The 15311-nt window shown below is 45.3% G+C and overlaps 1 protein-coding gene across 2 annotated transcripts in view; it reads right to left on the bottom strand.

The window, feature by feature from the left end:
• Positions 1-15311, bottom strand: part of LOC144695894 (angiopoietin-2-like) — a 249384-nt gene that overhangs the window by 129842 nt on the left and 104231 nt on the right. For both annotated transcript variants that reach the window (XM_078566970.1, XM_078566971.1), the window contains one exon: positions 4986-5141. In XM_078566970.1, the coding sequence (XP_078423096.1) occupies positions 4986-5141 (156 nt within the window). The remainder of the gene's footprint in view (positions 1-4985; positions 5142-15311) is intronic.

The following is a 15311-nucleotide window of genomic DNA, read 5'->3' as shown; positions in this document are numbered from 1 at the left end:
CTCCACCTATCACTGGCCCTCTATCCAGCTCTACCTGTTCCACCCCCCTCAATAGCTTATATTTCACCTCATTTCTATATTTCTTAGTTCTGATGAAGAGTCATACGGACTCGAAACGTTAGCTGTATACCTCTCCGCAGTTGCTGTCAGACCTGCTGAGTTTTTCCAGCTATTTTTGTTTTTGTTTCAGGAGGGTAGTAAGGTTGGGTTAGGGGGTTGGTTCTGATGCTCAGTTCAATTACACTGGCTAATCACTGAGTTAGGCTAGGTATTAACCACCATAACATTTCCATGGTAAGTATCCAGATAAGTTCTGTGTATCTGGCCCAAGTCTCTGACACTGAAATCAGTATTGGAGACTTTAGTGGAGGGTCCTGGACAGTGGAACTCAGCCCATCAGAGGTTTAAACACATTTCAGCACATGTGCATTTGCCAAAAATTCCTCAGGGTCCCAAAGCACAACAGCAACTTAAGTCAAGGTTTTGCTGCTCTGGACATGGGGTGATTGGAGCCAATATTTCCAATTGTCATGAATTTACATCCTGTGTCAGGATTTTGTCACACATTGTGAGACTTAGTGTTGGCTGAAAAATAGGGTCAATTTTACCCTCCTTAATGGGTAGGTTGGGATCAGATCAGATGTAAAAAACTTTAAAACCTCTAATCCAACCAGAACTCACTCTGTTCTGGGTTTAATGGAAACGAGATAGAGGAGGCATCCAACGCAATCTCATGAGGCAGATTGGCTATTTAAAAACAGTATTATAATGGGGCAGGGAGCATCGCCTTAAAGACCCCTCAAAGATTTGACCATGGAGGTCTTGTGGTGCAATGGGTAACGTCCCTGCCTCTGAGCCAGAAGCTCTGGGTTCGAGTCTCACCCCAAGGAAGGTGCGTTCAAAAAACAGGCAAACAAGTTGAGTATAAACCTGCAAATCCTCTGACACATGCCAATGGCAGGCAGTAAGGGTGGGAGAACTTCCATGGAAAGAATATTGGAGCTTCTAACTTCCCTATTCATAGCTCCGGACTACAACATGCATGTAAAAGTGCATGTTACCACAGCAACTCGGAACTCTCTGAGTGAAATGTAACACATTACTGCCACAGATTTAACTCTGGCTGGGTGGATTTATTTACCCCTGTGCTGAAACAGCCTCTACATTTTATTTTATCTGGAAAACTGAGGGCAATGATCCTTCTGGGACCTTAGTGCATCTTCTGGGCCTATTTTCACTGATCTATCCTCACCACAAACCTGGCAGCTCAAGGGAGGTGAGAACTGCCTTGTGGAAAAGGTTAGTTCCTTATCATGGACCAGGTGGAGCGGGAGTGCTTCTTCCCAGTCTCCAAAGCTTATCAGCTTCCTTGCGATTGGGACCAATCTCCACCACCCATCCACACCCCCAACTCTGATCTGAGATTGGAGTTGGGGATCATACTGGAGTTGGGGATCACCTACCACCTCTACCTACCACCACAATTACCCATACTCCCACAAGTTTCCCAGCTGCTCCTGACCCCTTCTCTGAAGTGTTCACCACCTAATTGGAAGCAGATCTGTCAATCAAGCTATCTTCCTGGAGGTGATCTGATCAAAAACAAAACACTCTGTGGAATTAAAACTTCTTGGGCTTCCAGTTTTCCTGACCAACATGTTGCATTTCCCCTGTTAGAAGACCCACCCCTGACAATATAGGGCCAGTGCCTGCTTACATTATTTGTAATGGGTAACACTGCCATGTCTGTTTTCAGACTTCCCAATACCACTGTGGCCTGACTGCCATTTTTTCCACGCAATTTTGTGTAGGAAAGTCTTATTTTTAATTTAAAGAAGGGAGGCTTTCATTTATACTGTACCTTTCACATCCTGAAATCAGCACAACCAATTGATGACCTTATAATGCAGTTAATGATGTTTTGTTGGCAGAGATACAACAATTAAATTGTGCACAGTTAGGTCCCATAAGCAGCAACAAGACAAATGCCCTGATAATTTGCTTCGGTGGTGCTTATTGAGGGATAAATGCACTGGAACACAAGAAGTACTCTTCATATCTTCTTCAGATAGCACTCTGAGATTTTTAATGTTCACCTGGAAGATCTGTCAAAGTGCCGTTTAATTTCTCAGTCAAAAGACAGTACCTTCAACAATGCAGTGCTGAAATGTCAGCCCAGATTAGGTGCTCAAGTCCCAGTGATGGCATTTGAACCCATGTACTTCTGATTCAGAGATAAGTCCTCTACTACTGGGCCAACTTTCGATTTAAGTATTTATTTTAATTAATTTCAGCCCCTGAGCCTTTCCCCACTCCTTGACTGACCCTACTCTGGCACATAACAAAGCTCTTCCATCTCTTCTGGCCTTAGCTCTGCTTGTCTTGTCTGTTTGATGGGAAATTACAGGCCGATTAGCCTGACCTCGGTCGTTGGTAAGATTTTAGAGTCCATTATTAAGGATGAGATTTCAGAATACTTGGAAGTGCATGGTAAAATCGGGCAAAGTCAGCATCGTTTCGTCAAGGGGAGGTCATGCCTGACAAACCTGTTAGAATTCTTTGAGGAGGTAACGAGTAGGTTAGACAAAGGAGAGCCAATGGATGTTATCTACTTGGACTTCCAGAAGGCCTTTGACAAGGTGCCGCACAGGAGGCTGCTCAGTAAGATAAGAGCCCATGGTGTTAGAGGCAAGGTATTAGCATGGATAGAAGATTGGCTGTCTGGCAGGAGGCAGAGAGTGGGGATAAGGGGGTCCTTCTCAGGATGGCGGCCGGTGACTAGTAGAGTTCTGCAGGGGTTAGTGTTGGGACCACAACTTTTCACTTTATACATTAATGATCTAGATGAAGGAACTGAGGGCATCCTGGCTAAGTTTGCAGGTGATACAAAGATAGGTGGAGGGACAGGTAGTATTGAGGAGGCGGGGAGGCTGCAGAAGGATTTGGACAGGTTGGGAGAATGGGCAAAGAAGTGGCAGATGGAATACAACGTGGGGAAGTGTGAGGTCATGCACTTTGATAGGAAGAATAGAGGCATAGACTATTTTTTAAATGGTGAGAGAATTCAGAAATCTGGAGTGCAAAGGGACTTGGGAGCCCTAGTCCAGGATTCTCTTAAGGTTAATTTGCAGGTTGAGTCGGTAGTTAGGAAGGCAAATGCAATGTTGGCATTTATTTCGAGAGGACTAGAATATAAAAGCAGGGATGTGCTGTTGAGGCTTTATAAGGCTCTGGTCAGACCACATTTAGAATATTGTGAGCAATTTTGGGCCCCGTAACTCAGGAAGGATGTGCTGACCCTGGAGAGGGTCCAGAGGACGTTCACAAGAATGATCCCAGGAATGAAAGGCTTAACATATGAGGAACATTTGAGGACTCTGGGTCTATACTCGTTGGAGTTTAGAAGGATTAGGGGGGATCTGATTGAAACTTACAGAATACTGAAAGGCCTGGATAGAGTGGACATGGGGAAGATGTTTCCATTAGTAGGAGAGACTAGGACCCGAGGGCACAGCCTCAGAGTAAAGGGAAGACCTTTTAGAACAGAGATGAGGAGAAACTTCTTTAGCCAGAGAGTGGTGAATCTATGGAATTCATTGCCACAGAAGGCTGTGGAGGCCAGGTCATTAAGTGTATTTAAGACCGAGATAGATAGGTTCTTGATTGGTAAGGGGATCAAAGGTTACGGGGAGAAGGCGGGAGAATGGGGTTGAGAAACTTATCAGCCATGATTGAATGGCGGAGCAGAGTCAATGGGCCGATCATCCTAATTTCTGCTCCTATGTCTTATGGTCTTATGGTTTCTCTTTGGCCTTTTCTGATTTCCTGCTTTTCTTGCCACCAATCCAACACATCTTGAATCCACCACGGATCTTGGCCCTTCCCTGGTGACCTGCTTGTTGTTCTGCCCCGCCTCCTTGGGTTCCTTGACCTTTTCCTCTTGCTCCTGGCACTACCATACTACCCTGCAGCTGTTGCCTCTGACTCCCTCAGCTCCCCTAACCTGTTTCCTATCCCCAACTGGTTCCACTGCCTCTTCCAGTCTTTGTCTGGTGATTGTGTTTATTTTTAGATAAAATTTGCATTTTGTCCACACAACATTTTGAAACATTTATTGTGTTTTCTAATATCACGTCAACCAACACATTTAAGTATTACTTCATCTGCCATATATAAAAATGAGATAGTACTTTGTAAACTCCTTGATTGTAAACAGATGTAATTGTAACCCATTTTCCTTGGGCAATGCTGCAGGACCTCCATGAATAATGACTCATTTACGCCTATGAATATTCAAAGGAGGAATCTGGAAATTTCTAATTGTCTAATCCTAAAGTTCTTCCATATTCACCAAGCTCATAAAGTGAAACACTGGAAAACCATGAATGTAATTGAAGATTATAATTAGCTGGAAGTATGCAACGTAGAAAATAAAGGGGAGCTTCCTGAAAAATAAAGGACAAGTCAGAAGTACAATACTCAGCTAATAAATGATGATGCAAGGAAGGTAAATGTTTACCTCGAGTGTGTTTAACAAAGAAGAAATTGTGGTCTTAACTGTACAAAACAGAAAATAAACAGTCTTTCATTCGGGAAACAGACGGTAGTCAAAGTGTGCTATGCAAGGAGCAATTAGTGGTCAGGAATATGCGTAATGTGATCTTTTTAATCCTATAATCTGGATTGTGAGCATTTGCAATTTAAGGCTATGGTTTAAAGGCTTCAACTGTAAGTGGTTGTGATCAAAAGTGCTACTGCTTCAATGCAAGGGCAGTAGATATATCCAAACTGGGCCAACTAAGAATAAATCCAACCTGGTGCATTCCAGTTTCGGAAACAACGTCAACCCTTACTTATTCTTCAAATTCAAATAAATCTTAAAACTATTTTGAAGTTTGCCACATAATTAGTTGAGAACCACAGATTATTGAGAGACGGTGAATGATTTTTTTTTTTAATGCCACTTGGTTAAGTGAAAGGATTACCTGTGTTTCCACATCAGTGAGTTTGCGAGTCTGTTCTGCAGTTTGAGTCAGGAGATTAGTTCCTATTTCTAACATGGCTGCCGTCTGGTTCTGCACCACATTCCTCTGGATCTCCACTATCTCAGTCTTCACGCTGTCCTGAATATAGTTTTCAAGCTGCAATGAAATGATATAAACGACTTTATATAAGCTCAGTGAAGATTCAGTATATTAGAAAAATGCACCTGGGTTTCAAGTTGCAATGTGACAGAAAAAAAAACATATTTGAAAAGTTTAATGGACTTACTGGTGCTGAAGAGAAAGTCTACAACACCGCCAATTTGCTTTCATATAACACCTTTAATGCAGTAAGATGCTCCAAGGTGCTTCACAGGGGCATTATCAGTCAGAATTTGACACTGGGTCACATAAGGCAATGTTAGTGCAGATAACCAAAAGTTTGCTCAATGAGATAGGTTTAATGGAGTTTGTTAGAAGAGTAAAGAGAGAAGGAGTGTACCGAGGTTTAAGGAGGGAATTCCAGAGTTTAGAGCTTTTGCAGCTGGAGCATGGTCGTGAATGGTGGAGTGATTAAAATCGGGAATGCTCAAAAGGCCAGAAGTGGAGGAGCATGGGTACCTTGGAAGGTTATAGGACTGGAAGAGCTTTCTTGTTTCATTATCAGAGGCCCTTTTGAGGAGGGATTTTCACCTTTGGGGCCTCTTTCAAAGAGGCAGCATTGATATCAAAGCTCTTTCAAAACAGGAATATCAGCACCAGGAACTCTTACAAAGAACTGAGCAATGAATTTCTATAGGGGGGATTCTACAATTCATTCACCTTACCTTCAGCAGAAGAGCTGCTGAAACAACAGGAATAAGCATAAATTATGCATGCAGTATTTTTCAAAGTTTCTAAAGGTTTGCCACTGGAGTTACGATGGGCTAGTCGGAGAACCAGTGCAGAAATTCATCCCCTAACTGTCAAAGTTTCTGACAATCTCCCCCCACAATGACAGCTTGCATTGCTTCTTTGGGAATTCCACAGGTCTTGTACTGAATTTATAGTGAGAGGCTGGGAGTTCCCATAGGAAATTCCTCCCCAGTAATGTGTAGATGATTTCTATTTTTGAGTGCATCAAGGATTGTCACTTAGATCAATAGGTTGCAGAACCTACCTGGGAGCAGGCTATTTTAGATGTAGTAATGTGTGATGAGGTAGGATTAATAAGCGATATCGAAGTTAAGGATCCTCTAGTGGATAGCGATCACAACATGGTAGAATTTCAAATTTAGTTTGAGGGCAAGCAACTCGGGTCTCAAATCAGTGTCCTCAACTGTATTGAGGGTAATGTATTATTTAGAATTGAGGATTGGTTAACACACGGAAGACAGAGAGTTGGGATTAATGGGTCTTTTTCAGGTTGGAAAGATGTGACTAGTGGAGTGCCACAAGGATCAGTCCTAGCACCTCAATTATTTACTATCTATATTAATGACTTGGAGGAGGGAGCAGAGTGTAATATATCCAAGTTTGCTGATGATACAAAAATAGGTGGGAGGGCATGTTACAATGAGGACATAAGGAATCTGCAAAGGGATATAGATAGGTTGAGTGAGTGGGCAAAAACTTGGAGATGGAGTTTAATGTAGGAAAGTGTGAGGTCGTGCACTTTGGCAGGAAGAATCAAAAGGCAAACTATTATTTAAATGGAGAGGGACTCCAAAAAAGTGCAGCACAGAGGGATCTGGGTGTTCTTGTGCATGAAACACAAAAAGTTAGCATGCAGGTGCAGCAAGAAATTAAGAAGGCAAATGGAATTTTGGCCTGTATTGTTCAGGGGTTGGAGTTTAAAAATTGGGAAGTCTTGTTACAACTGTACAGGGTGTTGGTGAGGCTGCACCTAGAGTACTGTGTACAGTTTTGGTCTCTGTATTTAAGAAAGGATATACTGCCATTGGAGGCAGTTCAAAATAGATTCACTAGGCTGATTCCTGGGATGAAGGGGTTGACTTATCAAGAAGCAGGTTAGGCCTTTATTTATTAAAGTTTAGAAGAATGAGGGGTGATCTTATTTAAATGTATAAGATTCTGAGGGGCTTGACAGGGTAAATGTTGAGAAGATGTTTCCACTAGTGGGGGAATCTTGAACTAGGGGACGTAGTTACAGAATAAGGGAACATTCATTTAAAACTGAGATGTGGAGGAATTTCTTCTCTCGGAGTGAATGTCTGGAATTCTCTACCCCAGAGAGTTGTGGAGGCTAGATCACTGAAAGTATTTAAAGAGGAAGTAGATAGATTTTTGAAATATCGGAGAGTTGAGGACTGTGAGGCACAAAAGGAGTTGAGGTCTCAGGCAGATCAGCCATGATGTTATTGAATAGTGGGGCAGGCTTGAGGGGCCAAATGGCCTACTGCTGCTCCTATTTCTTATGTTCTTATTTTTTGTTTCTTGGTCTATTGGTTATGATTTTAATTTGAACATTTTAGTTTAAGACAGTGAGTGCTCATTTTATTTTATATTTCAGGCAGAATAATCAAATGTCTAATTCAAATTATTTTATTAACCATTTTCCATTAAAAAAAATCATAACAATAATTATTTGCTGTGCTATTGATTGACTTCCAGCCAACGAGACAGCATCTCCACAGTGGCATTGCAAATATTGTCAATGCAAGAGAAACAAATGAAATGAAGCTGCTGGAAACCATTGATGAGAATGACAGTACAAATCAGTGGGGCTGCAAATAAATCTGAATCTGTCCCTTGAGAAACCTAGCTTAGCTGTTCACATTCAGAACAATTGTTAGCTCGTTTTGGACAGTGCCCAGTTGTATCTCACTAAAAGAAGAAAAAAATATCAGGCCCAGTTCTCCAAGTCTGCTTCGTGCTTTTGGCATGCACCAATTTCACCCCCATAACCTGCTTAAGAATCAGCCAGAGGTTAACGGAGTTGTAAAGAAATTTCCTTGGTACATTTGTTAAGCAAAGTCAATAGCTATTAATAAAACTTCACAGACTCATCCAATTCTGTTTGTAGCATTGACAAAAATATGAAGGAGTTCTACCATTACTTATTGAAAAATTCTTGTGTGGAAAACCAAACTTCACTTGTCCTTCAATCTGCACAGATTGCATTTAGTTGGTAACAAAACGAGTGATTAGCAAGGAAGAGGGGAATGGAGTTGTTCTGGGAACAAAATCTGGGCGCCAACCTACACTGGTACTTCTGGTTGTGTGGTGTATAGGGCACCCAAAAATGGATAAATATCAGAAATACTACAAGAAAAGGCAGACAATATATTAACCAGTAAAATAAATCTCTGGTTAACATATAATTGTAGGCTTGGCAAGGCTCAGTACAAAATATTAGGTCTGTTTGTCAGACTGGCGAACAGAAAAGTCCCTGTTGTGCTTTTCATATCCCTATAGCTTGCAGAATTTGCTCTTACAGCATTTTCACAGCATATAATCTATACAACTGCAGCACTATGCCATTACCACATTGAGTATCTTCTTTAGATCTCTGTATGTTGTTGCTGCACAAAACTCACTTGTTTGATTATTGATTATTTTATAGGTAAAAGCGAAATACTGCTAATGCTGGAAATCTGAAACAAAAACAGGAAACACTGGAAAAACTCAGCAGGTCTGACAGCATCTGTGGAGAGAGAAAAACAAAGCTAATGTTTCGAGTCCACATGACCCTTCTTCAGAGCTAAAGAGAAGTGGAAATGTTATTTAAATTTATACTGTTTAAGGGAGGGGGCTGGGGCTGGTGGAGCTGGATGAGGCCAGCGATAGTTGGGGATAAAGGAGGGACCGACAAAGATGTCATGAAATAAAGGACAAAGGGATTGTTAATGGTAGTGGTTAGTGCTAAAAAATGTGCTAATGGTGGAGTAAAGGTAAGAAAGCAGAATGTGATTATAGCAGAAAAGGGTAGCATTGTGTGAAAGAGCAACATGGAACAAGTGACAGATGGCCCAGTAGGGGGTGAGGTGGGGGGAGGGGGCAGTGGTGGGGGAAAAAATAGGATAGAAAATGGGATAAAAAAGGGGGTAAAACTATGGATAAATGAATAAAAATAAAAATAAAATAAGTGGATAGAAAATAAAAATGAATGTAGAATAAAGGGGATAAAAGGCGGGGTGAGGATGGAGGAGAGAGTTCATGATCTGAAGTTGTTGAACTCAATATTCAGTCCAGAAGGCTGTAAAGTGCCTAATCGGAGGATGAGGCACTGTTCCTCCAGTTTGCATTGGGCTTCACTGGAACATTGCAACAGGCCAAGGCCAGGCATGTGGGTATGAGAGCAGGGTGGAGTGTTGAAATGGCAAGCGACCAGAATGTCTGGGTCATGCTTGGGGACAGACCGGAGGTGTTCCGCAAAGCATCCCCGATGTAGAGGAGACCACATTGGGAGCAGCGGATGCAGTAGACCAAATTGAAGGAGGTACAAGTGAAGTGCTGCTTCACCTGAAAGGACTGTTTGTGCCCTTGGATGGTGAGGAGGGAGGAGGTAAAGGGGCAGGTGTTGCACCTTCTGCGATTGCCTGGGAGGATGCTGTGGGAAGGGGATAAGGTGTTGGGGGTGATGGAGGAGTGGACCAGGGTGTCCCGGAGGGAACGGTCCCTATGGAATGCTGACAGGCAGGGGTGAGGGGAAGATGTGTTTGGTGGTGGCATCATGCTGGAGTTGGCAGAAATGGCGGAGGATGATCCTTTGAACCCGGAGGCTGGAGGGGTGAAAAGTGAGGACAAGGGTGACCCTTGATTATTGATTATGATTATTGAAATGATTATGAAATATGATTATTTCATATCCTTCAGGTACCAGATGCTTAAAATCAACTGAAATGGTGGAAGTGTGGTGGGGCCTGAGTTGCACAGAGCATTAGCATGCCTTTCGGTTTCAGAAGCTGGATTTGAATCCAATCCCTGAAACTGGGATGAAAGCCTCTCTCTGAGTTCAGGCACTCTCACTGTAGCTGAAAGATCCTTCCAGATGTCCTCATGGTGCACAGATCATTCCATAATTCAGTGCTAATTGCAGTCTCACTCAAGAAAGCCCTGAGGACCAATTCTGTGGAAAATAATGATGCAGTAGAATTCATTCTTTTGAGATTGTTGTGAAGGAATATTTTGTAACCAGCAATAATGGAGTGGCTCCCTGTATCTGACCTGTGTGCTGTTGCAACATACTTAGTGGGCTCTGGGGACTGGGCTCAAAATCTAGAAGAAAATCGATCTTCACCTGAAAGAGTATTAAAAAACTCTTTGAAAGGATAAACATAGAGAAGCTCGACAAACGAGCTGAGAAACCAACTCTGTGACAAGGGTCCGGAGCGAAGCGAGAAACACACCATGTGTTACAGTATTGCAGAATGCAAATATCTGCACCTTGTTTCTGAATTCTTCAGTACAGTTTATGAACTTTACTGCAGCTCATTTGGGCCACTCACTTCCTCCAAATAAGAGGTGTTGCCATGGGAACCAGTGTGGGTACCAGCCATGCCTGCCTTTTTTGTGGGAAGTGTGAAACATTCTTTATTCTAAGCCTACACAGATCCGCCCCCTCACCTACTTTTCCAGAATATCGATGCTTTTGGCATGGATTTGAAAATATAATCAACTTTGCTTCTCATTTCCATCCCTCCCTCACTTTCACATGGTCCATCTCCATTCATATGAACAAGGAGCAGGAATAGGCCATTCAGCCCCTCGAGCCTGCTCCGCCATTCAATAAGATCATGGCTGATCTGATGGTAACCTCCAATCTGCATCCCGCCTATCCCCAAGAACCTATCACCCACAAATCTATCCACTTCTGCCTTAAAAAGTATTCAAAGACTTTGGGGAAAATCGTCTGTACCCGCTGACGTCGGGTGAGTTCGGTGGTGTGAGCAGACAATATGGCAAGAAGGCCAAAAATTGGTTTCATGATGTCGTGAAACCAATTTGCGATTATCTGCTCTACCCGTCGATGGCAGGCCATGTATCCTGCCATCGGACGTCAGGAGCCTCATTGTAATATATTTCCATATCATTATAAACATAGCCCTTTGGAATCATCCACCCCCCCACCCCCGCCCTGCTGGATCGTCCACCTGACGCGTTTCACACATACAATAGGTGTGCACTTGGTGGGCTGCACTTAGCGGGGAACTGGAGGTGAGTACAGAGTAACATTGCGGAGCACTTGCCCAGGTCGCCTGGTGCACTTCAGGGTTGAGGCGCATTCGGAGAAGGCGGCAAGGGCTGCCCTGCAGTTGATGCGATTGGGGGGATGGGGCAAGGGCTGCCCTGCAGTTGAAGGTACCGCACAAGCACATGCAGGAGTTGGGGGGGTATCGAGGGAAGTGGCTACACATTAGGGGCAGAGTTTGCCCTTGGCATGTAGGATTGGCGGTGATGGGCAGGTGCAGTCGGGAAGCTGACCGCTGTCCGCGATCGGCAGCACTGCGCGATTTTACACGGGCGAGCCAATTAAGGGCCACCCAGTGTGATACGCGAATGGCAGCACTGAGCGCTGCCTGTGGGGGCGGGGTGGGGAGTGTGAGCAGCCTAGCGCGAACTTCATGCATGCATGCGAGAGAGCGCAGAACAATCTCCCTGAGGCACCGCGCTGCCTCGGAGAGATGACGAATATATTGAACAAATTATTGATCATCAGAAAAATTTAATGAAACATGTCCCCTCATTCCCCTCGTGTGACTCTCTCACATGAGCGGGAACATGTTTTTAATTTAAAAATGCAGTTTTTATTTTATTTGTGTTTGCTTTTGGAAACCTCAACCCGTCCGTGAATGAGGTTTCAAAAAAATGCAAAGGCTGCTTGGCCTTTTTGCCTGCCCGCCAACTATTAGGTTGGATGGGCAGTGAAAAATTAAACTCAATTGATAACTTAATGGCCTTTACAGGGCTTTTAATTGTTGGCGGGGCGATGCTGACTCCAGTGCGCACCTGCTGACCGAACTATCGTGCAACTGCACGTTGACCTCAGCACGCTCGGCTGACATCATCGCGCGTCATTTCACACTCAATCTGATCGGGCACACGCCCACACGCCGAGCTAAAAATTCTGGCCTAGGGAAACCTTGTATAAAGTGACCATTCTTCTGCAGCGAAGACAGTTCAGGCACAGCCACATTGATATGATTGGAGCTGGGCCTCTAGCTTCTCCACCCACTCAAGCAAAGCAGAGGCATCAAAGTGCCACCAAGTGCTCCAGAGCTTTTCACCCCTTGAGCACAGACTGCAAACTAATGAGCATTTTATTGGACTACAGAACAGTTGGACAACTGGGCACTTGTACAAAGCTGACCATAGAGAAGTCACTGGTGAGGCGCACACAGCCCTTTGCAATGTCATCATCCCAGTTTGGACCAGCCTCCTCGATAGTTCAAGCTAACAGTGCAGCCTTACAGTGCGGGTTAGGAGAATGTCTGTGCCTGAACTGAGAGCACAGCATGCAGTCCAATAGGCAAAGCTGCTGCTAATTGGTCGGGTGGAGTGGGCGGAGGTGGGTGGGGTTTTGGGCATACACGCAATGCACTAATCTCTGGCCATCCAAGTGGTGGCCAGCACCCCCTGGGATGCCTTAAGGGGCCTTCAGACTCAACCAACACAGGTCCTTAGCACACCCATGCTAACCCATGTATCTCTCTCTTTCATCCTGCAAGAGGAGTACATCAGGATTGTGGAGCCTGGCGACCTAACAGAATGCCTCGTGGCTTACAGAGAGTGAAGAAGACTGAGAAGAGAGCAACTGAGGCGCCTGGCTGCGCAGAGGCAGGAGAAGCACTCTCTGGAAGAATGGATGACTGGGACTCCCGCACATGCCACCAAAGAGCCACAGCGAGCCGTCGCTAGTCGGTGCCTAGCTATACCCAGGGTCTATAAACGCCGTCTTTCATTCCTGCAGATGGTCAAGAACCAGTGTCACCGAGACTGTGCATATCTAGGGAACTGGTTGCTCACATCTGCCACCTGCTGCAGGATTTGGCACCACGGGGACATGGAGGGCATCCACTGCCAGTGGCCGTGAAAGTGATCCAGTGGCCGTGAAAGTGATCGCACCACTCTATTTCTATGCTAGTGGCTCCTTTCAGGGCTCCACAGGTGACCTCTGAGGGATCGCACAAGACTCCACTCACAAATACATCCATGAGGTCATGGCTGCCAGCTTCGCGAGGGCACACAACTTTATGCATTTTTCCCGGGACCACGAAAGGCAGGATGCAAGAGCGATTAGATTTGTCCAGATCTCAGGTTTCCCACAGGTGCAGGGTGCGATCGAATGCACTCATGTGGTGTTCAGATCTCCATCACAACACGCAGTGAAATACACCAACTGCAAGGGAATCTATTCACTGAATGTGCAGTTGTTGTGCGACCACCACAAATGCATTCTGTAGGTCTGCGCATGGTTTCCAGGGAGTGTGCCAGACTCTTACACTCTCAGTTGGCCTCAGAGCCCTGAAGTCTTCCAGGGTCCACAGAAGCTGCAGGGATGGCTCTTTGGGGACAAGGGCTACCCGCAGAGGACGTAGCTGATGACACCCGTGCGGCGGCCTCAGACTGCAGCAGAGTGATGCTATAATGAGGCTCACGCTGCAACTTGCAACTTGGTGCAGCAGACCATCGGGATGCTGAAGATAAGGTTCTGGTGCCTGGACTGGCCTGGTGGAGCCCTGCAATGCAGTCCACAGAAGGTGTCACGCATCGTCATCATCTGCTGTGCCCTTTACAACCTGGCGCTGCAACGGGGGTAGTAGTAGCTGTCTAAAGAGGAGATGGAGGAGCTGGAGGTGTCCCCCGATGAGGAGGACGCGATGGGGATAAGGGCGAGGAGGTCCTCGAAGGCCACGATGACGGGGATGAGGCCCTCGCACCGGCCAGATGAGGCAGTCATGCTCGGGAGTCCCTCATAGCTCCTAGATTTGCGGAGGATGATGACGACATGCAGTGAGGAGGCACCATAGATCCTCACATTGCTTTTATGAACATTTGACTCCAGTCTGACTTTGGCAATGCACATACCCTCTGTGATAATGCTCCTGTCATGGGGATGCAGTGGAGGCCCTAATAGTCCCTCGATTGCAGGAGGATGATGATAACATGAAATGAGGACATTCCATAGATCTTCGCATAGCCTCTGAGAATGTTTGACTCCTCTCTGGCCGAGGGCAGCTCGCTTGCACTCTGTGATTAGGGCCACATCATAGAGATGTAGCCATGAAACTTTAAAAGCGCCTGATCCTTTGTCCAACTTCAGCACCTGATCCCTTTAGGAGCACAGCATCACTGGTCACAGATGCTGAAGAGATGGGGGCCAGCCACACCTTAAAGGTGCTGAGAACACACAGCGAGAATGAGGATCAATGATCTCCTCCGTTCCCCCAGGGTAAGTCACTCATCTTATCACTCTCAACTCACACACTCACAAACTCATCACACATCCACAGGGCCCTCACTCACTGCCAGTTCAAGGGACATCACTGTTCACTCTCTCACACACAAACCTTCATTGTCCCCATCCCATCCATGGGACCACTCACCATCCACACATGCCAGGCATACTTATCATCCGGCCTGGCAGGTGCCATGCTTACACTCTCTCCATCTCTATTCATGGTGGTGAAAAAGGCATATGGGACACTTACCTTTATCAGTCGAGGTAGAAATTACAAAAGTAGGGAGATCATGTTGGAATTGTATAGAACCTTGGTGAACCTTGGCTGGAGTACTGTGTGCAGTTCTGGTCGCCACATTATAGGAAGGATGTGATTGCATTGGAGGGGGTGCAGAGGATATTTGCCAGGATGTTGCCTGGGATGAAACATTTAAGTTATGAAGAGAGGTTGGATAGACTTGGGTTGTTTTCGTTGGAGCAGAGAAGACTGAGGGGCGACCTGATCGAAGTGTACAAGATTATGAGGGGCATGGACAGGGTGGATAGGGAGCAGCTGTACTCCTTAGTTGAAGGGTCAGTCATAAGGGGGCATAAGTTCAAGGTGAGGGGCAGGAGGTTTAAGGAGGATGTGAAGAAAAACTTTTTTACCCAGAGGGTGGTGACGGTCTGGAATGTGCTGCCTGGGAGGGTGGTGGAGGCGGGTTGCCTCACATCCTTTAAAAAGTACCTGGATGAGCACTTGGCACATTATAACATTCAAGGCTATGGGCCAAGTGCTGGTAAATGGGATTAGGTAGGTAGGTCAGGTGTTTCTCACGTGTCGGTGCAGACTTGATGGGCCGAAGGGCCTCTTCTGCACTGTGATTCTGTGTTCTTACAATGCCGCCTTACACACCAGTACTTCCAATTCACCTTCCTATTTGTTC

The sequence above is a fragment of the Cetorhinus maximus genome, chromosome 21 (genome assembly GCF_964194155.1).
Source record: "Cetorhinus maximus chromosome 21, sCetMax3.hap1.1, whole genome shotgun sequence".
Classification (NCBI taxonomy): domain Eukaryota; kingdom Metazoa; phylum Chordata; class Chondrichthyes; order Lamniformes; family Cetorhinidae; genus Cetorhinus; species Cetorhinus maximus.
Note: the sequence above shows the minus strand (reverse complement) of the source record. Positions and strands in the feature narration are given on the sequence as shown.